Source organism: Ascaphus truei, chromosome 4 (assembly GCF_040206685.1).
Source record: "Ascaphus truei isolate aAscTru1 chromosome 4, aAscTru1.hap1, whole genome shotgun sequence".
Lineage (NCBI taxonomy): Eukaryota > Metazoa > Chordata > Amphibia > Anura > Ascaphidae > Ascaphus > Ascaphus truei.
This window is the reverse complement of record NC_134486.1, coordinates 296,238,203-296,265,816: the sequence shown is the minus strand read 5'-3', so window position 1 is coordinate 296,265,816 and position 27,614 is coordinate 296,238,203. Positions and strand designations below refer to the sequence as shown.

General features: G+C 44.7%; 1 protein-coding gene across 2 annotated transcripts in view; it reads right to left on the bottom strand.

The window, feature by feature from the left end:
• Window positions 1-2,460: 2,460 nt before the first annotated feature.
• The window catches only part of LOC142493535 (G-protein coupled receptor family C group 6 member A-like), a 46,944-nt gene continuing 21,790 nt past the window's right edge, over window positions 2,461-27,614 (bottom strand). For both annotated transcript variants that reach the window (XM_075597706.1, XM_075597707.1), the window contains exons 2-6: window positions 20,440-20,737; window positions 8,999-9,853; window positions 8,597-8,806; window positions 6,374-6,491; window positions 2,461-3,848 (exon numbers count right to left, since the gene is read on the bottom strand). In XM_075597706.1, the coding sequence (XP_075453821.1) occupies window positions 2,782-3,848; window positions 6,374-6,491; window positions 8,597-8,761 (1,350 nt within the window). In that variant the 5' untranslated portion in view covers window positions 8,762-8,806; window positions 8,999-9,853; window positions 20,440-20,737 and the 3' untranslated portion in view covers window positions 2,461-2,781. The remainder of the gene's footprint in view (window positions 3,849-6,373; window positions 6,492-8,596; window positions 8,807-8,998; window positions 9,854-20,439; window positions 20,738-27,614) is intronic.

The window sequence follows — 27,614 nt, the reverse complement described above, 5'->3', positions numbered from 1 at the left end:
CAGACAGAAAATGGAGCAGTCATTAAGAAAGTTGTAAATTACTAACTTTTTTGTAATTGGCCTGTGACGGTGAGGGGGTAACCAGGCTCAATAATATAGGTTAAGCCCACTTGGTTACCCCTGATCCGTGTGTTTAGGTCCTAGAGTGTCAGCTCTTGGAACTGACTGTCATATATGCATCACTGTGACTGTATGTAAATTATGCGACAATACAGTATTTTTGTGTTTTTGCCTTTCCAGGAGTGCTAGCAAGCAGAGATTGCGGGGCTGGGAGTTTCAGAGTGGGTTTTGCAGAGAAAATCTTGTCAGATTGTGGCTATGTAGAGGGGTCCTCAAGTTACAGGATACCCCAAATATGTACCTGAGAATCATGTAAGATTCTCGGGCACATTGAAGCACATTGTTCCAGTAAAAATCCTACCCTGGAAACGTTCTTGCGACTCACCGCCAGGGTTCCTGCGACTCACCGCCAGGGTTCCTGCTTCAGCTCAGACCAGAAAGGTAAAAACGGGGCATAGGGGATCATGGTATCCCCAGAACGGTACAGGGTCCCTAGCATAAGGAGGGATGCCCAGTTCATGCTCAGTCACCCTGAACCTGGTATAGGGGTTCAGGGGGCGCCCCGGCTATGTAAGAAAGCTGTGAGGCTTTTATTTGTGGAATAAAAATAAAGTCCGTTTTTTACAGTGTGGCAGGGATGAGGATAGTAAGAGTAGGGAATATATATTCTTATTCTATCCCTGACACCAGAAACGGAGACTTAGACATTTTTAACAAGTACAGTGTCAGTATATTTTAATAAAGGTTTTTATTTGATAAGTGTATAACCTTTAGCCTGTGAATGAAATGTGGGATTTCCAAATCCAAGCTTCTGAGAGACCAGATGGCTACCAAGCTTGGTGCCACTGAGTCTGTTCAAGTCCTGGAGTTGAAAGCCTCAGGGATGCCAAGGTGTTAGAACAGACGGGGTACTGCAGTTATACTTGAGTACCCACGTCCTGGGCTAACAAAGGGCTATCCAGAAACCATTTGCCAAACCCCAGACTTTGCAGAGTCTGGGACAGCGCGAGGTTCAAAATGCTAAGAGGCAGAGAAACCCCCTGGAAGAAGTCTACTAAGACGAAACATGTTGGGACATCTTTTACTTACCCCACAGATTGCAAAGGACCTTTGGGAGTATATTTGAAGCATTGCTACCTCCTCCTAGCTATATCCCCTGGTATATGGCCATTGCTGGGGTTTATTGGGAGTTGGCATCCATCATTTAGCTCCCTCAGGATATCTTATTGCCTTACGGTTTTTATGTTATAAAGATTGTTTCCTTTTTTCCTGCGTCCTTTCCCCTTTTTTTTCTTTTTGGAAATAACCTGTTTATTCCGGAATCACCTGTATAAGTTGGTTACTTTAAACAACCACAAGCCTATATTACTCCACATAAAATGTGAGTGCACACTCTGTTTTACCACTCTACTGATACCTACCTGTACAGTATCACACTATTTTTGGTTTATATCTGTTTCATTGAGAGTATCCTGTCAACGGTGACCCTGTACTACACTGCGGACCCTATCATTGAAGACAATCTGCACTGCCAGAGGTATCCTGTCCACAGAGAACCTGTAACATCAGTGGGGTTAAACTCAGTAACCGAAATGCCCGTTTGACTGCATAAAATGTGAGTGCATTACCTCCTTTGATCAAACTGTATTATACAATATTACACTATTATGTGTTTTTTCCCCCCCCTTTTTTCTATATACTGTACTTTGATGAGACTGTGCGCATTTGGAACCTCCTTTTTCCTCAACGACTCAAGTGATTTAGAACGGACCCATTTGCCATCCGGTGCTGCACCCATCAAAGAGATCCTAATTTCTGGACTGTATCTTATCCTTTAATTTCACAGTTTTTGCGCTTGTTTCTTTCTCTTTTTTAAGAGGCAGAGGTGCCAGGTTGGTGCATGCCCCTTAGCAGAATTGAAATATGTACCCACCCGGCATAAAAATTCTGGCAACTTGGTAATAGGCTGTCAGGGAAATTCCCACGCGCTAATTGGCAGTAGTGGTTTCTGAATGGGACTCCAAAACCTATAAGAAACCTTGCAGCCAATCAGGACCTCAGATTTTCAAGGGCCAAACCATCAGCAGCAAATTCAAGGACATTTTCTAAGTCACGCTTTTCAGGGGCCAAGTTCTGAAAATGGGACGTAGCGGTCGCAGCTTTTAGTTCCAAGAAAGTTTTTTTCGTTAGCCCCGATCGCAGTAAGTGTGTTTTCCTTGCAAATTGTGATACATTGTGTGTATGCCTTTTCGTGGAATAAATTACAGTTTATGCTACTTCCTTGTCTTGCTCAATCAAATGATCCCGTTATAAAAGATGGTCTCCCGTCACATAACCATTTGGATTGAATGTTGATGTACAACACATTTCTTACAACCTGAGTCAAACAGTACAAGCATATAATAATTGTAGCCTTTTTATTATGAGTTTACATGCATAATGTAAAACCAAATACACAGATGTTACCAGAGTTTCTGTTTCTGTGACAGCGTGAAGGAAAGCAAAATGCCCCAAAAATGCTGCATGCTGCTGTCCTGTGACCGTGGCTAAAACGTGGCTGCACAGTGCTATCTTGCAGCTTTTGTAGTTCACGTATTTGACGATAGCCGATGCAGAAATCACAGCAAAGTCACATAATTAATCATTTAGAGATATGTACAGTTTTAGACTTGTAGATTTTGAGAGTTGAACCAAAACATTAATATTTCAAATGTTAAAGTACTAACAGCTCTTAAATCTTCTTCTTCTTACTGAAAGAGTGGCACTCAAAGTGTTCTGTACTGGCATTGTACAATTCTTCAACCCAGCGGCACCTGCAGTAATATCAGTAGGTGGAACTTGAAAGTCCGAATTATTTTGTGAAAGAGAGAGTACTGATCTCTGAGCCTTGCAGAATGCATGAATACATTGCAGGTACCTTGCTCTGTTGTTGCTTTTTCTTTTAAACAATATGATGTAGCAGGCTGGGAAAAGGTGACAAGATATCACCCCATAGTTTGAAGCCAATATGGCAATAACCTGTACTGCAGAAAGATACATCCCACTGGTATTTATATAGATGGGGATAAAGGCAATCCATATGAACAAATAGATGAGCATGCTGAATGTGATACATCTGGCCTCGTTGTATTTCTCTGGTAATTTCCGACCTTTAAATGCTAGAATAAAACAAGCAAATGCAAGAAAGCAAATGAACCCCAACATAATACCAAATCCCACATAAGATCCTTCATCACACTGCAGACTTAGGAGTTGAGGTATTGTGTAGATTTTTGTAACGAAAGGTCCTTTAAAAAATAGCCATAACATAGAAACACACAACTGGAAACCAGTTAACACACTGATAACAACTGCTGGCTGGTAAGTTATTGTAACTATCTGTCTGCCTCTTTTTCCTGACTCAAATGCTAAGAGAATTCGAACAGATTTGATTAAGATACAAGAAACACAAAGGGTAAAGCTGATACCATACAAGGGTTGTCTGATCTGACAGAAAATATCACTTGGTTGACCAATGAAAAACCCAATGCTCACCAAGCTGAATAACAGAGATACAGACAATAGGTAAGTATAATTGCCCCCTGCTGCTTTAACTGCTGGTGTATCAGCATGCTTTATAAACACAATTGCTATTATTAACACTAGCAGAAAACCAAGTGCAGCAAAACTTGTCAGCACAATAGCAAATGGGTCATTCCAGCGGAAATATTCAATTGTCCTATTTTCACATCGAGCGCTTCCATTAGCCGACCACTGAGTGATAGGACACTTTAGACATTCGTTCATATCTATAATAAAAAAGGAGATTTGGTTGTTAGACCACTGTAATATTTTGATCCTTATGTTCTATAATTTACTGCAATTGTAACTGCTATAATGCACCTGTTTGGGATTTTAATAAACGTATGGGATCAACTGATGTTATTTCCCCTATGGAGAAACAAGATTTTGCCTCCTTTTCACCTCAGTCTTGGGTTACAATGGGCGGTTACAATGGGCCGAGCTGCGGTTGAGAGGGGTCCAAACCAAAGGAGTTAAAAATGAGTCTTAGATTATTTCCTCCTGAACCCTCCCCATCCGTAGTTTGTGTGGTCCTCATTTCACAGTGAATACTTAGCCTGCACCTTACAGTTGGGTTATTTAAAAAATAAAATCATAATATTCTACCTCCTGACGTTCATAAAACTTCAATTACCATAATTAAAAAGATCAATGTTTCTTATTAATGGGAGTTGGCTTCTTCCTAATTTTATCAAGATTATCAATGCGTAATATGACAACAAAGGTTGTTAAAGGAGCAACTCACCCAACGTAACCTCCATACGGTTACATGATTAGAACTGTGGATTATCCAGAGCTGAACCGCACTATTTTCAGCTCAGGGTCCCGGGTTCTGAGATATTTATCGGTGCAGTTATCGGTATTACTGCCTGGTTTTTAAAGGGGCTTTAAATGGCAATCCAATAGGAAACCACAACTAATAATGTTACAGCTTCCTATTGGTCTGAGATTTTGCAGCCATTTTGTTTCCCCATAGGAAGATTTAACTTCACTGGTACTTATTTTGTTTACCAGGAGATCACCATCACTGAGAATAGTTGAATTTAATTCATAGGGTCCCACTTTTTTTTTTTTTTTTTATAAATGGGAGGTAAAAATAAACAATTAGGAGGCACACTCTTTTAAAGTAGTGGGGAACAAATCTAGGTTTGATTAATACATGCTATATTAGATTAATTTAAAACAGGTTTTATCTGAATAAAAATAAGCTCTTATTCGACCTCATCAGAACATGTACTACCAGGTGAGTCATATGTTAGAAGAACTTAAAAAGTTCCACAGAAAAAAAACTATACCAGATTACTATAGATAGATAGATAGATAGATAGATAGATAGATAGATAGATAGATAGATAGATAGATAGATAGATAGATAGATAGATGAACCTGTCAGAATTCGATTTAAAAGATTTATTTGTCTGGTTTTACTTAAATCTGATCCGCACACCAAAATCAGTCTTTGGATTGGGTACTAAAATTTCAGACCGGACACCTCACTATCCGTCATTAGATACAATCCGGTCGGATTCTGTCTTGAAGAGGAGGAGTTCAATGTATTGGTGTTTTCAGTTGTATATACCCCCTGAGGTACCCTGGGAGATATGCTAATAACTATTATAAGTAAATTTAAATGAGTCACATCCCAAACTTCCTAAAATGATTTACATAAGAACTATATTGAGTTGACAAGACGAAGGCACCTAGTGACTGGAATGATGTACTTGTATCAGAACCAACAGGACTGGAACCCACAACCACTGATTTTATAGGGGCAGCAACTCGCTAAAGCTGCATTTCAGATATTCAAATCCGACTTTGTATTTTTAAGAATTTGCCCTCGGATTCAAAGCAGGATCGGATTGATCTAATGATGGATTCCGAGGTATCTGCTTAGATTTTTGCAATTCGTCAGTTGTATTTATACTGATATTAAAAAAAAAACACATCTGCCTTTTTGGGACTGATCCGTAGACTAAAGGAACTGGTCAATCTGTGGTATATTTGGATTTTGGAAATCAGCCCATCTGTCTGCATAAAGACTAGACTAACAGCCCATACTAAAGAGGCTAGTAAGACATAGATTTGCAATGCATTAATAACCCTTATGGAAAACAGGGGCTAACCCCAACTTTCCTCCCATCTGGTGGGCCTATCCACTCCTATTCCCTATTCCCATGACCCACCCCAACACAGTTGGCTAGTCTCACTTGTTAATAGGGCTGTAAGTTAGTCTTAGAACAGGTGGGGTGGGGTGTTAGGTGTTTTGGTGTGTGGAGATTGTTGTGGGGATAGGTGATGGGGGTAGGTGCCCCAGAGTAGGTGGTTAGGCCCCCAGGGGCAGGGAGGTGGGGGTTAGTACCTTATTTGCTAATGGGGCTCATAAGACATTTCAAAGCAATGCCTTACTACTATCTTTGGTATGCAAGAGGGGTAGTTAGTCTGGTCTTAGTAATATATTATCCCCTTTGTAGCACTTAGTGTCCAGATAGCCATGGGCTAACTATGGTTAGCTGGACACTTGCACTGCTAAATTGTTAATATATGTTAAAGTTGTTAAAAGTTTAATTAACATAGTCTTATCACCTATTCTATATTAGCTAGTCTTATCTTGCCTATGCTGACACATCACTGTAGTAAAAAGCTTTTTCTCACTGCTTTACAGCTGACGTTGAAAAATCGATAATGTGATACTGATAATACCGATTTTCTCCATTTATCTACCTTTACTAGATCTAGCCCATTGTGTACTTACCAGCTGCAGGAGAATAGTATCCTTCTGTACACGGAATACATTCATAGCAACAGCTGATGAAAGAATGCTTTTTGTAATGTCCTGGGGTGCATTGTTTTGAGCAATTTGAAATGGGAACCTGTAGTATAACAAGCATAAATAATTAGAATTACATAATACATTTATGTATGTGTTTCAAACACGTGTCTTCAAGAGGTCCACAGAACCAGCTCCACTCACATACTGTATCATACAGTGGTTAAACTGGAGACAATAATTATTTGCAGTGATATACAAATGAGTACAGGCATACCCCGCATTAACGTACGCAATGGGACCGGAGCAAGTATGTAAAGTGAAAATGTACTTAACGTGAAGCACTCCCTTTTTCCCACTTTTGATGCACGTACTGTACTGCAATTGTCATATACGTGCATAACTGATGTAAATAACGCATGTGTAACAGGCTCTATAGCCTCTGTGCACAGCTTCGGTACAGGTAGGGAGCCAGTATTGCTGTTCAGGATGTGCTGATAGGCGCATGCGTGAGCTGCTGTTTGCCTGTTGAGCGAAATGTACTTACTCGCGAGTGTACTTTAAGTGAGTGTCCTTAAAGCGGGGTATGCCTGTACATTGAGTGCGTCACTTATTAGGTTTACCACCTGTGGACGATATACAGATACACTCATGTGTTTATCTTTAATGCTTATGTGTTTTGTTCTTCTTGTACATTAATGTTTGTGTTGATTGAGGTCAAAGTGTATCCACAAGCCAATTTCAAAGTGCATTTGTTCTGATCAAGAAATTAGATACTTAGCATTGATATGCTTTCGAGGATAAACCTTGATGGTGAAAGATATCTTTTTAAAATCAGACTTCTACATGCGTTTTAAATAACTTTTCAGTGTTTGATTTCTCCCGACCCCAAGTTCCTTCCTGGTGCGTGTGACTGATTGCTAGCACTGTAAGTAATAAAGTGATATTTACGACGCAGTCTTCATAAAAATATAATCATACTACCAACGTAAATGGGTTAGGCTAAGGCCCCGCTCCCAGAGTCAGCGCACCCGCGCTGCAGACAGGCGGGGCGCTGACATACACAGACCGCGATATGCGGTCTGTAGGGAGCGGGAGCCGGAGCGGGAGGTGGGTGGGAGGTTTTTACTTACCCGGCTCGGGTAAGTAAAGCAACACACACACACACACAGACAGAGGCAGGCACTCAGGCACACACATACATACACACACACACACACACACAGACAGAGGCAGGCACTCAGGCACACACATACATACACACACACACAAAGACAGAGGCAGGCACTCACGCACTCAGGCATACATACATACACACACACACAGACAGAGGCAGGCACTCACGCACTCAGGCACACACATACACACACACAGACAGGCACGCACGCTGCTTTCACCCCACACTCCTACCCGCTCCCCGAAGCCTCTCCTCCTCCCGAAGCCTCCCCTCCCCATTGGCTCACAGCCACACCACATGACGCGTCAACGCTAGGGAACACCATTCTCTTGTATCCCATAGCGGCTGACGCGCCACAGCGTGTAGTAAGCTGTGCAGCCAGGGAGGACCGGGACCGGCTCCGCAGGATTCCCCTGCTGGTGGGGAACTCGCTTGTGGCCGCCCGCGCCACCGAGCGCAGCGGGACCGAGGCCTTAGGTGTAACTTTTCTGTTATGTATTGGGTAAACTAAACCAGTACGTTTATTTTCCTGGATTCATGTTACGTTCTACCCATCTAGGACATGGAGAGGTACAGTCAGTGGCAAATCCCAGTGTACGTTCCTTGTGATCAAGATCAAGTTATGTTATATTTCATTGCCTCAAAATAAGATTGTTATTGTATATTTAGGAAAGAAAGTATAAGAAGTTTGATAACTGTTTGTATTGAATTAGATAACAATGTTCTTTTTTTTTTTGCACACCATAATACAGTATATGGAAGCCAAGGTATATAAAGAAAAAGGTTACGGTTGGTTTCTGATTCTGCTAACATCCAGGCTATGAAATACGGATTATTAGTCAGAAATTTAGTTACCATTGAGATAACGGGATATATTGTGTATTCTAGACGTAAAATGTTAATGCTTCATCTGTAATTAAAATAATAACCGATCCTTATTTATTTACCTGGGTACAGATACAATTATTTCATAAATTGTAAAATGTTATGTTAGAAATAAACATTCTTTACAGACTTATTTAAATACATACCATACTGTCTTCTGTGTTCCAAAAAAGACTTCTGTTTAACGTTATAATAGCATCTAATATATCGTATTTTCCGACAAACCGAAATTCTGTGGAGCTGTTCTTTGTTATCCAGTTAATTACATTGTATCCATTTAGGATGTCACCAAAGCGATCAAAATGAAACATTTCACCATTATAGGAAAAATTGTTGTTCTTTAGCTCATTGAGTAGCTGTAAAAAAAAAAGGGAGTTATTGGAGAATTACAATTGTTTCAAGTAATGAGCATATATAATCAAATTAAAAGCTGAAGGTGTTTAGAAATTAGTATCAATGTTATGTTGGTGAAGATTGGCGACAACAGAGTGTACAGAAATGTAATATTTGTTTTGTGGATTAGGGCTAGCCATGCGTTTTTACCATACCTTATGTGGTGAAAAAGTCAAATCTTCACACTTTCCATTTCTGCACACAATATTTTTCAGAGCTTGAGCTATTGCTGTAACTGCCAGATATGTGCTGTATACTGTGCTCAATTCAGCATTGTGAACCAAATAGTCATCATTTGCGAAAGAGACATTCTCTACTTTGCATGCCAGGGGAGACTTTTGCTGTATAGAATCAGAATGATTACAATCTTTGGAAGATGAACTTATACATTCCAGATACTTTATGTACTCCTCTGTACAACCAAATCGTAGTGTTTTATATTCGTCAAGAAATGTATTTATTGCTCCTTGTCTGGGAGGCTAGAGGTTTTTCAGAAATTCTGCAAAGCCTGGAACATGGCCCAATTTGAAGTTCAATCCAAGTATGGTACCAACCTTTTCAATGTTTTCCATTCTAGAAACTGAATTTGAGTTTGACCAGATGTCACTTGCAATCCAAGTTCTAGATATGTTCCTTCTGATAGATTCTTTAAAAAGTTTAATAACAATAGGAGCTTTTACAAAGACAACCACAACATTTGCAGAGCAATTGACAAGTTCATTAGTTATGTTGCTTATTTCACCTGGCAAAGAAGGATGATCTACATATGTTGAAATAATTTGGGAGAATGCAGTACATATTCCTTCTTCTCTTAAAAAGATGTTCAAATAATGAAGAGCAGAACGTCCGTAGTCATCATCACTTGTAATGACACCAACCCAGTTCCACCCAAGTGTTCTGATCAGCTTGGCAATAGCTTTTGTTTGGTGTGTATCACTTGGAACAGTACGTAGGAATGACGGGAACCTCACTTTGTCACTGAGAGTAGCAGCAGATGATGCTGGACTTATCTACAGACATAAAGAATACAAAGTATATACTCACAATTAGACTCATATCCACAAAGTTCCATTAAATCTGGGCTGATAACGTCATATTATCAACATCAGTAATGAACATTATGTTCTGTGGGGTTAATTCCAATCCACAGGGGTAATTATATGCAAAAACAATGTCTGTTAGTTATCTCATTAGAATAGGCTCCCTTCAGACCCTTACATATAAGTTTTGCTGGAGCAGCGAGAGAGAACACTATTATGCTAGCATCTCAAGTGCTATATATATAGTGAGTTATATATAGTGTGTTATGTATACTGAGTTATATATACAGTATAGTGTGTTATATATAGTGAATTATATATAGTGTTTTAAATATACTGAGTTATTGCATAGACACATTTTACAGTGTAAGTTTATTTTTTGTGAATAATTTGAGCAGCACCTCTGTGCGAAATACAGTATAAGCACTTATTCAAAATGCTGAGAAGCCACTTTCCAGAGCTGGAAAAGTGTTCAGGTTCATGCAAATTAATGAGACTATAATCTTTATCAGTACGGGGAAGTGGTTTCAGGGCACAGCCGTTTATTCAACATATCTAAGTAATCTTCCCTATGCTTGAGAAGAAAAATAAGTATAAGTACTGTATATCAATGTAACACATTATCTGTGACATACTGTATTGGTTAAAGTACTGGTTCATGGTTTACAGTAGGTGTATTCGATTACGTCTCCTCTTCGTATGTTGCCTACAATATGTATATGGCTGGGAAAATGCCATTATCTCTATGCGTGTGTTGAATGAGTTTAAATTTAAGAATACTTTAATGAACACATTATTTCTAATCCATTACTCTGGTGAACTTATCTGCTTGACTTCCTCTTGAACTTTTTTTCTGGTAAGCAATTGTAGCCCCCTTTCCCTATGCCTAAGGGAATTACGCAGGCCACTACGCGTGCTGCTGTACCTGTTGCTCACAGGAGGCCTAGCCTCTGCCTCTGGGAGCCTGGGGTGAGCTCTTTCTCCGTGCGTGCAGCGCTTCCACCTAGCAGGGATCCCAGCGTGGGCGGAATGATTCCTCATAAGACTCAGTGCTCTCAGTAATAACACTGCCACACTATATTTATAACTGGGCTTCACTATAATGTCATAGAACATACACCACACGCAAATACAAATCAGCGATAGAACAATACAGTAGTGCAATACCCAACATACCGGTGTAGTTCCTCAAAGTACTGTGGGTGCCCTGGGCACCTAAACACCTGGCGTCCACAGAACAATCCCACACCCAAAGGTGAGGTAGAGCCACTTCCCTGATGATGTGTAGGTGCACGGTGGTACCTTCCTGGTTAACGTGCCAGACCAGGGAATACTTGGGCAACGGTGTTGGGTGCACAGCATCAGCTGCAGCCGTCGAAGAAATTCTGATAATTCTTCCCCCTCCTTTTGTTTGAGGGCATGGAACTGAGCCAGCAACACAATGTGGTCATCCTTAGTGCCATAGGCTTTGGTTAAAACCTGAATCAGAGCTTGGGCATCGGCCTCGGCATGGCACTTATGATATAAACGCACTATGTTGGCGGCCGGGGGCCACAGACACTGCATGATTCACTGTCTCTTGATAGCATTCGTGCAAGTCCATTCTGGCAGCACTTGCACCGCATGGTCTCTCCTATCCGCAAATTCCTCTTCTTTCAGCGGTGTGGGCTGCACCCAAAAGAAGGCTTTCAGCTTGCGATAGTGATACTCTGGGAGGACTGCACAAATTTTGTCAGCCAATCTTTGAAATACTTCTTCAACGTCCGTGCCTTCTGACGAGTGTCGACTACGGCAATCCAGCCATCCTCTCTGGATTAGATTAGTTCTGTCTGGTGCTATTCTCAGGGGATGGCCATGCAGGCCCCACTGATGCTGGTCGGGGACAGAAATCCTCCATATGTATAGGTAGGTTGGGGTATATGAGTGGGCAACCAGTGGGTAAGGCTTCTGGAAAATGCAGGGCCTGGGGGCCCTCATCTTCACTTAACTCATTGCCGGCAGCAACTATAACTATACTCCAATGGTAGGTAGGGTCCGACTTTCGGTCTACGGCTAAACCAGGAAACCGCCTTAGGGAGGTGCAGGGTGGGTAGATTCTTGGAAATCCACGGCCCACTGATGGACCTTTTGTTTGGAGGGTATGAACATGGTTCCCGAAATTTGGTTCTGCTAACTCGGACACCCCAGGTCTGGATCTCAGCAGCGCCTCCAAATGTAGCCCCCTTTCCCTATGCCTAAGGTAATAATGCAGGCCACTACACGTGCTGCTGTATATGTTGCTCACAGGAGGCCTAAGCCTCTGCCTCTGGGAGCCTGGGGTGAACTCTTTCTCTGTGCGTTCAGCGCCTCCACCTAGTAGGGATCCCAGCGTAGGCAGGATGATTCCTCATAGGACTCAATACTCTCAGTAATAACAATACCACATTATATTTATAACTGGGCTTTTCTATAATGGCATAGAACATACACCACACTCAAATACAAATCAGCAATAGTACAATACAGTAGTGCAATACCCAACATCCCGGTGTAGTTCCCCAAAGTACTGAGAGTGCCCTGGGCACCTAAACATCCAACGTACATAAAACAATCCCACACCCAAATGTGTGGTAGTGCAACCCCTCACCCCCCCCCCCCAAAGTGATGTGTAGGTGCATGGTGATACCTTCCTATTCAATGTCCCAGACCAGAATACTGGTGCCCAGAATACTGGTGCCCAGAATACTTGGGCAACGGTGTTGGATCAGGTGCACGCAGCGGGGTATCCAAAATAAATCCCCCCACCCTTAGTGGTCACGTGCGGTATTGTTCAAAGGCCAATGGTCGCCAACTGGATGTCCGTCTGATGGCACAGTGGTGCGGGTGATGAGTCTCTAAGAGAGAGAGTGCCTATCTAGGGCCTTCCCTACAATACTCCTCTAAGTAGGGTCGGGGCTTAACTGGGGTCTTAGGGAAAGTCCTGGCCTAGTCCAGGGGCTTACTTGCTCTCTGGACACATCTGTCCTCCTTGCTGGTTCCCTCCAAACTGAAGCACAGGCTTTCCGCACGCGGAGTATATCTCGTTCATCCTGTTCTCTGAGCCCAATTGGCTGGGACAGCCCCGTGATGTTTTCCTCCCCCTGGGGAATTCTGGGACTTGTAGTCCCGCTCTGCATCTGCGGAGCCGTCCTAAAATGGCTGCTTCCTCACACTGTGCATGTGCACCTCGCTGCATTGCGCATGCGCGATTACTCAAAATGGCCGCCCCCACTCTCCTGATCACGCAAAGCTCCAAAGCCCAGTCAGAGAGTAGAGCCATTCCTTCTCACCAGAGGTAAGGAGGGGGGACTCAGCTACATCCTCCCCCTGGTGGAGAATCCAACACCCCCGCTTGGGAACAACATATATACAGATACTTTATATAATGAAAAATGCATATAAGCATACAACTCAACTTGTACAATACATCTAAACCAAATTAAACAGCTTAGTGAGCATGGTCATTACAGAGGCAAACCTGCTCCGAGACAGCTGCTGAGACTCATAGTGAGGTGCCCCTAACGAATCATACGCCATTCTCGTTGGAAGGCGTCTCACTCTTTGAGTCTGTCGAGTCTCTTCTCTGACGTCTTCTTGGGTGGAGAGGCTACCATCGGCTTGGGGCCCTGACCCTCTCATAAAGTTTGAATCTTGAACTACATAGTCTCTAGTAGGAATTAAACTCGGACTCCTTGGGTCGAGTGGTCGGCTTGTTGAAGTCGCTGGGGAGGGTACATGGGGAACAGGCCCATTACCCGCTACTACTTCCGGTGGTGCCCACCAGTCTCCATTTGTGGTGGCAGAGGTTCCTTCCAAAGGAGGAATATTGAGGTAGTGTCCCTCAATTACTAGTGCTCCAAAGCATATGACCCACTTATGAAAATGAATATTGCATCCGGATCACTTGTTGTGTAGAAATGCTGTGTGGAGCTATATGAATTAACCCCTAGTTGGAACACGATCTGGCAAGGAAAAAAAAGGGATGTCTGGGGGAAGTCCTAGGACCCACCCAGACCCCTTATATAAATCCAGCAACTATATGATCCAGTGAACCTGGGGAAGCTCCCACTTTCAAATAGTAAACGTGGTGTACTCACATAAGTCCATTTTCTCGTCCGGATCTGTGTGCTCCTTGCTGTGTGTAGATACAAACGAAAATCACCCTTGCCGAGGGGGAAGGATGGATCAGCAGGCACAACTGTGCAGGAAAGAGTTGCAAACGGCTGGACTGGGCTGAAAAATACTTTATTTAAACATGGATTTAAAAACCAAGAGGAGGGGAACAGACCCCTGCACCTCTAACGCGTTTCACTCAAGTGTGGGCTTTCTCCAAGCCCACACTTGGGTGAAACGCGTTAGAGGTGCAGGGGTCTGTTCCCCTCCTCTTGGTTTTTAAATCCATGTTTAAATAAAGCATTTTTCAGCCCAGTCCAGCCGTTTGCAACTCTTTCCTGCACAGTTGTGCCTGCTGATCCATCCTTCCCCCTCGGCAAGGATGATTTTTGTTTCCTTCGAAAGGATCCTGATTATTTTCTGTTACAGCATCCGGGATCTCGCCAGACTCCTCCGGTTCACTTGCCGGTGCTATTGAGGATGATTCAGGTTCACATTCCCCCACTTGTGGAATAGGTAGCAAGTGATTCCGATGCCAGACCCTTACACTTCTTTCTGAATCTCAGATGTGATATACAGCGCGGCCTGGCACCTGTGACTCCAACTATAATGGAGCTTCTCGCAAGCGGTCCGCTATCTTATGTTTCCCTGATATTCCCAAATTCTGCAGGAGAACTGTGTCTCCAGGCCGAAGTTCCCATTGGCGTACTTTATGGTTTTACTTCCGCTTGTTATTTTCATTCAGCTTGGCAGTGGCTTTTTCCGCCAACTGATATGCTCTACGGAAGTTATCCTGGAGCCGTCGCACATATTTGTAGTGCGTCATGTTGGTACCCCATCGTGGATACTCGGAGACTAATGTCCGCAAGTAGTTGCACCTCTCTGCCGAACATCATAAAATAGGGTGTTTACCCAGTGGATTCATGCCTGGTGCAATGGTAGGCATGTACTAACAGCTCGACATGCTTACTCCATCTGACCTTCTCAGAGCCCTTCAGATTTCCTAGCATATCCAGTAGAGTTTGGTTGAACCTTTCTGGAAGGGCATCTCCTTCAGGGTGATAGGGAGTCATACGAGACTTCTCGATATTGGGCAGGTTTAGAAGTTCTTATATTAACTACTCTCAAAGTCTCTCCCTTGATCAGAGTGCATCCGATTAGGTAAGTTGTAATGGATAAAGTACTTGTCCCACAGTACTTTGGCTACTGTGAGAGCTTTCTGGTCTTTAGTAGGGAATGTTTGAGCATATTGGGTGTAACTGTCTGTTACTTCCAGGACGTTCCCGATACCCTTTGAGTCTGCCTCGATGCAGAGGAAATCCATGCAGACTATGTCCATGGGACCAGAGCTCTTTAAGTGTCCCATTGGGCAGCGCGTATGGGCAGTGTTGTATCTGTATGCACCGAAGACACTTTTAGCAATGTCACTCCACTTATTCCTGCATTTTGGGCCAGAAGAACCTATCTCTTACAAGTCTGAATGTTTTGTCCACTCCCAGGTGTCCGTGATCATTGTGCAGAGATCGTGGGACATGGTACTGCAAGTTTCCGGACATGACGAGTTGTCTGCTATTGGGATGGTTGTGATAGGGGATAACACGGTAGAGAAGGTTACGGTCCATGCGGAACTTGTCCCATTCCCTCATGATGACGGCAACCGTGTCATTGGGAGAACGCTTCACTAAGGAAGTATTGTTTTCTTGGATGGCCCGATGTACAGCTTTGGCCACGGAGTCTTTCATCTTGTGTATCACTGATTCCTTCCACCTCATTATGATATCTTGTGTGATGGACATGCCTTCTGTATGGCAGTATGCTGCAGGAAGTGCCTTTGACTGACACCCCAATGAGTCTGCTACTCTGAATTCGGAAAAGGCTACTTTGTCCTCCATGATAGCCGCTATGGAGCACATGGCCCATATCCCAGAGCCAGGAATTTCGTCCCACTGGCCATCGTCTGGCGTTGCACTCAGTCCAGGCCTCCTCGACAGAGCACCGGCTCCGATGTTCAAGGGCCCTGGCTTGTACGTCAGCATGTACTGATAGTTAGATAGGGCAGCCAACCACCTGTGGCCGGTGTCATTTAATTTGGCAGAGTTCAAGATATATGTCAAGGGGTTATTGTTGGTGCGCACTTCAAAGGAGACCCCGTACAGATAATCGTGAAGCTTATCTACAATAGCCAACTTGAGCATAAGGAATTCCAGTTTATGGACTGGGTAGTTCTGCTGGCTGACCGTTGGGCTGCGACTCATATATGCTACAGGCCGTAGACCTGCCGAGTATTTTTGGTGTAATACCGCTTCCAGCACGTTGAAGCTGGCATCCACATGTAGGATGTGTGGTTGCCTCGGATCTGCATAGGCCAAGACGGGGGCTTCAGTGAGACTCTTCTTCAGCCTCGGGAAGTCCATTTGTCCCCGAACAGTGTTCACTGGGTTGCGGCTTTTTGCCGAGGCTCTTCTGGGTTGTTCTTCAACAGATTGTTGAGGACTTTGGCCTTGCTTGAGTACCCCTCTACAAATCTTCGGTAGTACTGTAGTGCCGACGAGTATTTTGAAACAAATCTGGGGCAATCACCAAAAAGACCCAGGTACATGCTGGGTACATGCTGGGTACATTTCAGTGACATTTCTGCAGAGACTAATGACCCATCGGATTAACAGCGGGGGTCTATGGCAGTCCCATTCAAACTGAATGGGACTGCCAGGGACCCCTGCTGTGTTAATCCGATGGGCCATTAGTCTCTGCAAAAATGTCACTGAAATGTTGCAGCATGTACCTGGATCTTGTTGGTGATCGCCCCAGATTTTCAAAGGCAAGTTTAAGGCAAGTTTTAGAATACTCGTCGGCGCACTTGTATATACTGTAGCCCACATAGGTGACCGAAGTATGGCAAAAGCGACATTTGTCCAGGGACAACATCAGGCCTTCTTTTCGCAGTCGATCCAGAACCTTCAGAAGGCGTTCTTTGTACTCTTCTAACGTTCTTCCGAAAACGATGATATCGTCCAGATAGACCAGACATTCCCGGGGATTCATATCATCAATGGTCTTTTCCATTATCCTCTGGAACGTGGCAGGTGCACCACAAATGCCTTGGGGCATCCGGGTAAACTGGTAAAACCAGAGGGGACAGTCAAACACTGTCTTCTCCTCGTCTTCAGGGCTCATGGGTAGCTAGTAGTTTCCAGACCTCAGGTCCAGCACGCTGAACCACTGACTGCCTGATAATGCTCTGAGGATCTCTTCAATCCACGCCAAGGTATATTGGTCCGGGACCATCTGGAATGCTCCTGGAATGGAGTGGCATCCTTTAATCAGATCGTGTGTTGAGCACTCTTACTGCAGCCCACATCCATCTCACTGGTGGAGAACACCTCCTGGCATTCGGCCAGCATGTTGCTTAGCCGCTTCTTCCACTCCCCGGGCAAAGTCGACTTCTCAAAGTCAAACTGCAATCCGGTAGGGGCTTCTTGCACGGTAGCCGTGTTTACATGAGTCAGGGTTTCTATTTGAGTAACCAGTATATCCGACCAAGTGCTTGACCGACGTCAAACCGTATAGTGTGGAGCGAGATATTCTGTATGGTCACCTTGAACCGGCGAGGAAGTGTACACTTCCACTCTTTCATTTCAGGCACCACCTTGAAGCCTCTCTTGGCATCCTCTTCGGGCGTGGTCTCTAAGGAAAAGTAATAGTCGGCCTCGTCGTGGCCCGGGTAGTTGGGTACAGCGGCCATGTGCTTCACTCCCCTTGGTGGAATCTCTGTCAACCCCTGTCAAGGTTGAAAAATGCCCAAATCTGTCTTCACAAACACACAGAACCACAGCTAGCTCTTTTTGGGAACCCCTTAGCCCCCCAAAAATATATATGTATATGTGTCAAAAAGGAGAGCTAATGAGCGTGGCCAAATCTGTCTTGGGCAGAGATCCTATAGCATTCCTCTTTGAATACGGGGTGAATCCGCAAAGATGATAGGGGTAGTTCGCCGGCTTCTTGCAGATAGGCCTGGATCAGGGCTCTCACCACATCCACATGATAGGGGAATTTGGGTATACCCGGGGCTTGGGACATATCAAGGCTTTCACTTTCATGGGGTGGGTTTTGTTGTTATTGAGCTGCGGTATATCCAACTTCACTTGAATCACACTACCGATGGGGTAGTCTTCGCTACTAAGGCCCCACAATTTCATCTTCTCTGCTGACGGCATAGGCAGATGCTTGAGGTGCAGATCGTAAAATGGCCTGTATATGATGGTCACTTGAAACCCGGTATCCAACAAGGCGGAGGAGTAGATACCCTCCACTTGTACTTGTATTATAGCAGCAGGTTCCACTTGATGGTAGGCGTTCGATTTGGGTTCCTCGTTGGGGCTAAGTGCAGGGCCACTATTTGAGGATGTGGACGGCTGTTCTGTTGACTGCACGGTGAAGGCCATGGTTCCTGGGGTGGAGGTGTCTGACTTCGAACAATCCTGTGCAAAGTGACCTTCTTTATGGCAGTTAAAGCAACAGTTGCTTTGGGTCGCATTGAAACCAAGATTAGGAGCCAAGCTCCGAGGCATCGAGGGGGTCGGTCATGAGAGACCCTTGGGAGGATTTTCCTTAAGATTCTCCTTCACACTAGACTTCTTGGATGGAGTTGCTTTACTTTCCCCTTTGGGTGATTCCCGGGGCATCTTGGGAGTCTGAAAATGTGTCGGATCAGGTCCCATGCAGCAGGGCCTCCAACATAAATCCCCTCATGCCTTACAGGTGGTGGTCACGTGCGGTCTTGTACGAAGGCCACAGGTTGCCACGTGGGCATCCTCTGACGGCGCAGTGGTGTGGGTGATGGGTCTCTAAGAGGGAAAGTCCCTACAATAATCCTCTAAGTAGGGGTTGGAGCCCAACTGGGGCCTTAGTGCAAGTGCTGGCCTTGCCCAGGGGCTTATTTGCTCCCTTAACAAATCTGTCCTCCTTGCCGGCTCCCTCTGGACTGAAGCGCAGGCGATATCCTGTTCCTCTCGTTCTCCAAGCCCTATTGGCTGGGCAGCCCCGTGATGTTTTCCTCCCCGGGGGATCCTGGGACTTGTAGTCCCATGCTGCATCTGCGTAGCCGCCCTAAAATGGCTGCCGTCTCACACTGCGCATACGCGCCTCGCCGCATTGCACATGCACGATTAATCAAAATAGCTGCCCCCACACTCTTGATCGCACGGAGCTCTGGAGCACAGACAGACAGTGAATCCGTTCCCCTCTCACCAGATGTAAGGAGGGGGGGAGGGGACTCAGCTACAGATGAAATGGTTATCCAGATTTCCCCAAGATTCTTTCAAAATTTGCCTCAGCAGATGAATGGCCCTGCTGTGTTAATCTTACCGGGATCTGCCTGTCTGTAAGAGACGCGCAGTAAGAAATAGGCTGAATAAGTCACTCTAACTGCGTGCCTCTCACAGGCAATTGAGGGTTTTTTATTTCATTTTATACATTACAGTAATGCAGCAGTGGGTCTCTGGAGCTGAACCACATTGTTTTCAGGTCCGCTGACCCCCTACTTCCCGAGATACAAACCTCGTTATGGGGTGCCGGTATCCCTGCCATGTAAAAATCCGTGACCGTGGGATCTAAACAAAACAGAGGGATATTGGCACCCCATAATGGGGCCTGTATCTCAGGAAGTAGGGGGTCCCTGAGGCTGCAATCAACTTTGTTCAGCTCAGGAGATCCCCTGCTCACGCACACCATGCCACTCAAATTTTGGTGTGGCATTTTTAGATTAAAATTGAATGTGTTTTTATTAGTGGCTTGTTTTGAAGATTGGAAGGATGCATGTTGCCTGGCATAGTGGCAGCTCATGCCCACTGGGCATGGGAGTGCCACCATGCCAGTCAATTTTTTTGTGTGGCATTTTTAAGATTAAAATGTATTTTTATTTGTAGTGTGTGAGCAGGGGGTTTCCTGAGCTGAACAAAGTTGATTTGAGCCTCGGGGACCCCCTACTTCCCGAGATACAGGCCCCAGTATACTTGGGAAGTAGGGGGTCCCCGAGGCTGAAATCAACATTTTCAGCTCAGTTGACCCCTGCTCACGCACACTATGAATACAAATAAAATATAAGTAGCTTCATTTCCTTAGCAGCTATCCGCTATGGTAATGATTTTTTATTTGGGGGAGGGTGTTTGATGCTAGTGTGTGTGAGTAGGGGGTCTCCTGAGCTGAACAAAGTTGATTTCAGCCTCAGTGACCTCCTACTTCTTAGATACAAGCCATTATGTCTGCAGCGGACCATCATGGACCACCACACAGCATAGTGCAGGATTTACCCAGGTAAATGATTGGATAATGGCTGCTGCATCTTGTACACAAATCTACACAAAATATAAAACAAATGTTATTTTGATATCATAAACGTTATTAAAGAGTGTGGCATTGTACTGTACCTGGGGTATAAAATGAATGCTGAGAATCCTGGACATTGAAATTGACATTTCTGAATACTGTTCTCCAACAACAGCTTTCACAGCAGGTATAACTTCTGTTTGGTTGCACTCAGTGACATTTTTAATGGTAACAGACTCTGGAATTAATCTCAGTGTTGCTTGAATGGCTTTTAATGGATCAGAACACGAATCATACATTTCATAGCCCAACGTGATCCCCGGTAAAAGGGTGGAATTATTAATGTTTTCTATTGCATATATCATAGAAAGGGCTTTAATCATGTGCCGAAGATCCAAGCTGGAATAAAAAAAAACATAATCTCATTAATCTTAAAAATGGAAAACAAAGGATCAGCAAAATCTCATTCGGTGCTGCAACCCACAGATGTAGCAGATGTTATTACGACCGTTAACATGAAATTAGGCAAAAAAAAGTATACGTTATATAATGCATGCAGTATCACCATAACCCTTGTTTTCAATAGCGCTACTGTTAATAACGCGACAGCGTTAATGCAATTCGCGTTACTGTCTGCTACATCTGTAGGATGTATACTAGTAAAGAACACTTATTAAAAAAATTGCATTTTCGCAAGACTAAAAACATTGAAATGGAAATGAATGGGTTACTGTGTTCTGAAAAATGAAATAGTGATTTGAAATACTGCAGAGACAGGATTATTGGAATCACACATCGGTCGCTTAATTTGTGAAAACAAATAGCGATACAGAACATTTTATTTGAAATGGAAGATCAAAAACAGAAATCCAGTATTCTTCCCACCCAACATTTAATACAAAAGAATATGGGAATGATGTATCAAAGTCTTAAATAACAAAAAAAGGCGCAAAAAAAGAAAAACACAATGTCACAATTCATTCAAATATTTATAAAATTGACTAAATAACACTGTGGCAGGACGGCCTGTAGCCGAGGTCAGGAAACAGTTCACACGTGTAGTTTCAGGATAATGAAAAACGTTCAATGGCTTTATTTCTCCATTACAACATAACATGCGGGTACACTGTCCCTTTAAACAAATAAATCCTGCTCCATGTTGGGAGAAAAACTAACTAACACAGCAGACCTATCTAGCAGGCTGGCTGGCTAAACCATAACCAAACCTTCAGAGTCTTTTAAGCAGTCATGAAAGAAATGAAACAAATCTTACTTTGGCTGCAGTAAGTAGTTTGCTGTATCTGTCTGTCTAGCAGCACATATATCCATGAACTCTGGTCTGAGAGAGCCAGCTACTGATAGTAACAACATCCTTTTCTACCTTGCTGGCTCTCAGGTGTAAGATTACATCCTGACTACCTAACTTCCACCTGAGTTAACCCTTATGAGTGCTGGATGAAGCACACAGACATGTGTCTCCCAGGCGTAACTGATAGGAGTTGACTTCACTCTGTCACATACCTCCCCTTTTTGTGTGTAGCTAGTGTCCCACACGGCTGAAGCCCGACCCTCCACTCCTTCTCTTGACAAAAAATCAGCATTTCCATGGTCCTTTCCAGGTCGATGCTGAATATCAAAAGAGAAGGGTTGGAGGGCCATATACCACCTGGTCAACCTTGAGTTTTCGTCCTTCATGGTGTTTAACCACTTCAAGGGCGCATGGTCAGTGACCAGGGTGAAGTGTACTCCGGCGACATAATGTCTCAAGGCCTCAATTGCCCATTTTATAGCGAGGCACTCCTTCTCAATGATGGAATACCTTACTTCCCTTGGGAACAGCTTCCGACTGATGAACAGTATGGGATGTTCAACACCATCAAATTGCTGGGACAGCACTGCTCCCAATCCTACCTCTGAGGCATCCATCTGGATGATGAAGGGCTCTTTAAAATCTGGGCTCAGAAGAGCGGGGCCCTCTGACAGGCACTTTTTAAGCATGTCAAAGGCGTCTTGGCACTCCCAAGACCATTTAACTTGGGTCGGGGCACTCTTTTTAGTCAGATCTGTTAGGGGTGCAGAAATTTCTGAAAAATTGGGGATAAACCGCCTGTAATACCCTGTTAACCCCAAAAGGGCGCGGACCTGTGTCTTTGTCTGTGGGGTGTGGACTTCCTTTATGCGGCCACCTTGCTAGCTAGTGGCCTTACTATCCCTCCCCCAATGGCATAGCCCAAGTACTTTGTAGTGGATTTACCCAGGGCACATTTTTTTGGATTTGCAGTGAGCCCTGCTTCTCTTAAGGACGTTAGGACTGCCCTTAACCTTTTTTATATGCGACTGCCAGTGTCTGCTATAGATGACAATGTCATCCAAGTAGGCCACGGCATATGCCCTATGGGGTTGTAGTACCTTGTCCATTAACCTTTGGAACGTGGCTTGAGCCCCATGTAACCCAAATGGCATAGTGACGAATTGGTATAAACCGAGAGGGGTGGCGAAGGCAGTTTTGCATTTGGATTCTTCCGCTAGAGGTATCTGCCAATATCCTTTCGTGAGATCTAGGGTGGAGATATACTCTGCTTTACCAAGCGAGTCAAGCAATTCATCCACCCTAGGCATGGGGTATGCATCAAATCTGGATACATCATTTACCTTTCGCAGATCGACGCAAAATCTCACCTTCCCATCTGGTTTAGGGACCAACACGATAGGGCTACACCATTCGCTGTGGGACTCCTCGATCACGCCCAATTCCAACATGTCTATTATCTCCCTCTCTACCAGGTCTTTTCGGCCCTCTGGAAATCTATAGGGACGGGACTGTACTTTTACGCCAGGTTCTGTCTCAATCCTTTGCGACACTAAATCAGTCTGCCCTGGCAGCTCAGAAAAAACATCTGGGAACTGGTCACATACCTCTAGTAGGTCTGACCTTTGTTCCGTTGTTAACTGCCCTCCCATGGGAACCTGATGGTCATTGTACGTACTACCCTTTGGAAGCTGTGGACCCAAATCCGTCTCTCCTTCCCGAGAGTGAATGAACAGCGATCTCATCGTTTTCCAGGGTTTCAGGAGGTTCACGTGGTAGATTTGTTTACCCTTCCTGGACCCTGGTTGAGAGATCTCATAGTTCACCTCCCCGGTGCGGCGGAGAACTTGGAAAGGACCCTGCCACTTCGCAAGGAGTTTACTCTCTGATGTCGGTAGTAGTAGCATCACTTGGTCCCCAGGTTGGAAGACCCTCAAGCGAGCATTTTGGTTGTACTGCCTCTCTTAACGTTCTTGGGCAGATTTGAGGTTTTCCTTAGCAAACCGACCTATCATGTCTAGGCGGTTTCTAAGGTCTATGACATACTGAAGGGTATTCTTGGAGGGGGAAGGCTCCTCCTCCCAGGATTCCTTCAGAAGGTCGAGAATACCCTGAGGTTGGCGTCCATATAGGAGCTCAAACGGGGAGAAGCCTGTGGATGATTGGGGAACTTCTCGTAACGCAAACAACAGGAAAGGGAGAAGTTCATCCCAAGCTCGCTTTTCAGTATCCACAAACTTCCTAAGCATGGTTTTTAAAGTACAGTTAAACCTCTCTACCAATCCATCAGTCTGAGGATGGTAGACCGAGGTCCGGACGGATTTTACCTCCAATAACTTCAGGACATCCTGCATTAACTTTGCTATGAAATTTGTTCCCTGGTCAGTTAACATTACTGGGGAAGTCCTACCCTAGAAAACAGTTCTAACAGCCTGTGAGCAACCTGTTTAGCAGTGGCTGATCTCAGAGGGAAGGCCTCAGGATATCTGGTGGCATAATCTACAACAACGAGTATAAATTTATGTCCCTTCGCAGAGGGTTCTAAAGGTCCGACCAGATCTAGCCCAATTCTCTCGAATGGGACAGCTACCAAGGGCAGAGGAACCAAGGGAGCCAGCTTCTGTCCTTTTTGGCTAGTTAACTGGCATTCAGGACATGTCTCACATAGTTTCATGATGTCACCATGTATGCCTGGCCAGTAAAACCGGGACGAGATGCGGTCCGTGGTCTTATCTCTGCCCAAATGACCACCCCATGGGAGAGAATGGGCTAGGGTGAACACTGTTTTAATCAACCCTTTAGGGACTAGCATCTGTCGAATGACCTCCCCTGTTTGTGTAACCTTATTCACACGATATAGGATGTCATTCAACAGTTCAAAATGTGGGAACACTTTTACACCTTGTTCATCCATTATCTTGTTGTTGACCTGTACCACCTTCTCATATTGTCTAGCCAGAGCTGGGTCCTTCCTCTGCCTCTGACGGAAGTCAGGAAGATCCAGGTCTGGCAACATTCCCGTATCTATCTGTTCCCCACCCTGGTCATCCCCGGCCATGACCTGCAGTCCTTTGGGCTGACTAATGTTACCAAGAGTCCCAGCCTTTCTTAACCAGTCCTCTTTTTCCGCACGTCTCTGTTTACGTGTCTTTGGGACATGGTGTCTACGGAGAAAAAATCTCTGGGGAAAAAGGGAACAAGTCTCCGGGCTTCTCCGGTACCAGAGAAGTAGGCTCAGTAGGAGCCAACAATGTTTCGAGGTTGGGCCAGTCTCGGCCAAGTAGAACAGGAGCAGGTAGCCAGGGAGCCACTCCCACTAGTAGGCTAGCCTCTTGATCCTGGATACGCAGTAGAACGTTCGCCGTCGGGTATCTCTTTGTATCCCCATGGATACACTTGATATTCCAAGGAGAGTCATAAGATAGTCTATTGCTTGGAATTAGGCCCTCTGGGATCAGGGTTTTTCCAGAGCCCGAGTCCAGCATGGCGTTTACTTTTGTCCCCTCCAGAGATGCTGGGACTAACCACGGATTGTGGTCCCCTCGGAGAAAAGTTGTGGCAGTGGTTCTGCCATATGAACAGTCCATCTCATCATCTCCTGAGTCCGCAACCTCGGTCGTCAGCGGAAGCTCTCGACGGGGCTCGATGTTTGGACCTCTCCGCTGTTGGATGGGATCCTCCCTTCTGGTTGGTGGGGTTATCCTCTCCACCGGGTGGGTGACAGGAGTCCAGGTTCTCGGGGAATACTGTGGGTGGCGGCCTCCCTTGAGTGATCCAGTGGCCTCGGACCTGGGACGGGCGTCTCTGCGGGAGTTTGTACCAGGAACCCTCTGAGATGGGAAAGGGTCTTCCGATCGGGTTGACTGGATCTCCCGAGCTGGCGGGTTGTAAACCCCTCAATTGTCTGCTCTCCTGCCTCTAGCATCACCGAAAGCAACTGGTGTTTGCACCGGCCGTTCCCAGCTATCCTGTTGGGTGTCGTCGCCCAGGAAGTTTTCCACCAAGCGGACTGCTGACTCCAGGGAAAATGCAGTGTGTCTTTTTACCCAGGAGCGGGAGGAGGGGGCAGTATCTGTATGAACTGCTCGAGCACAAACTGTTCAAGGATCTCTGCCTTGGTATGTTTTTCCGGTTGTATCCACCTGGTACATAAGTCTACTAAGCGGTGGGCTACGACCCGGGGTCTGTCTCTGTTTGTATATTTGACTGTCCGGAACCGCTGTCGGTAGGTCTCTGGCGTGAGGCCTAGGCGATCCAGAATAGCAGCCTTTAGTTTCTGATAGTCCATGGCCTCGTCCGCTGGAAGAGCCTGGTAGGCTGCTTGAGCTTCCCCTATGAGGAGTGGAGCCAGAGTCATTACCCAGCGATCAATTGTCCAGCCGTGGGCCGTGGCTACCCTTTCAAAAGTGAGGAGAAATGCCTCTGGGTCTTCAGTTGGCTTCATTTTAGGCAGCATCACCGGTGGGTTATTTGGAATCCCTGTTCTGCCTGGGGCTGGGCCTTCGGCCAGCAATTGGAGTAGCTTTTCCTCTCGCCGGGCCTGTTGCTCATCTTGCTGGGCTTGTCGCTCAGCTTGCTTCTCTGCTAGCTGGAGCTGTTGCTCAAGGAACTGAGAAAAAATTGTCTCCATTTTTTATTTTTCTGTGTGGCCCTTCAGATACAGGGGCTGACCGACTTCCCACTTCTGACACCACTTGTGGCAGGACGGCCTGTAGCCGAGGTCAGGGAACAGTCCACACGTGTAGTTTCAGGATAATGAAAAACGTTCAATGGCTTTATTTCTCCATTACAACATAACATGCGGGTACACTGTCCCTTTAAACAAATAAATCCTGCTCCATGTTGGGAGAAAAACTAACTAACACAGCAGACCTATCTAGCAGGCTGGCTGGCTAAACCATAACCAAACCTTCAGAGTCTTTTAAGCAGTCATGAAACAAATGAAACAAATCTTACTTTGGCTGCAGTAAGTAGTGTGCTGTATCCGTCTGTCTAGCAGCACAGATATCCATGTACTCTGGTCTGAGAGAGCCAGCTACTGCTAATAACAACATCCTTTTCTACCTTGCTGGCTCTCAGGTGTCAGATTACATCCTGACTACCTAACTTCCACCTGAGTTAACCCTTATGAGTGCTGGATGAAGCACTCATACATATGTCTCCCAGGCGTAACTTATAGGAGTTAACTTCACTCTGTCACAAACACTTACATAATAAAATAGGATCATCCGCACATGAAAAAATGAGGCACGAAGATGGGGTCCCATAAGTCCGCAACACACAGATCTAAGTTGGAATATAGTCCAATTCCCAATGCTGGATGTTAAAGCTGTGGATATGGCTGGAGTCCGCGTCCTCGTGGAAACAAGGGGATGATGGTAGCTTCCGAGCGTCTGTCGTCATGCCTCCTCATAGCTACGTGATGACTTCACCTCTACGTGTTTCGCGTCATATGATGCTTCATCAGGGGGTTGGTCTTACTGATCCTATCGCTGGTTTAAATAGCAAAATGGATCATTCCCCCTGCCAATAGGAATCTTATATAGGTACTGAAAAGCCTTCCAATTTGTGTAGCGATGGATAATGTCTCATACAAAAGCGACTAAAACATACATGCCATAACGATGAAAAACACAGCCAAAAAAATTCTCTCAATGAGTAAGGCTAAAGACCCAGTAGTGATAGAAATAATACACACATGGGCATGTATCTAAGCGCACATAAATGCATAACATATACACATAAGCACACACATATTAACATATACAAAAAATATAACAATAACACAACAAAAGTTGAAATATAAATACATAAGGTTACTGACTAGAAAACAAATTAAGAGCAATATTAATGATATAATATAATAAACCAAAATAATCCATATACATATATAAATAAATAAAAATACACTAAAAACATCAATGTATATATTTAGCACGGTGATGTATATACACGTTGTATAAGCAG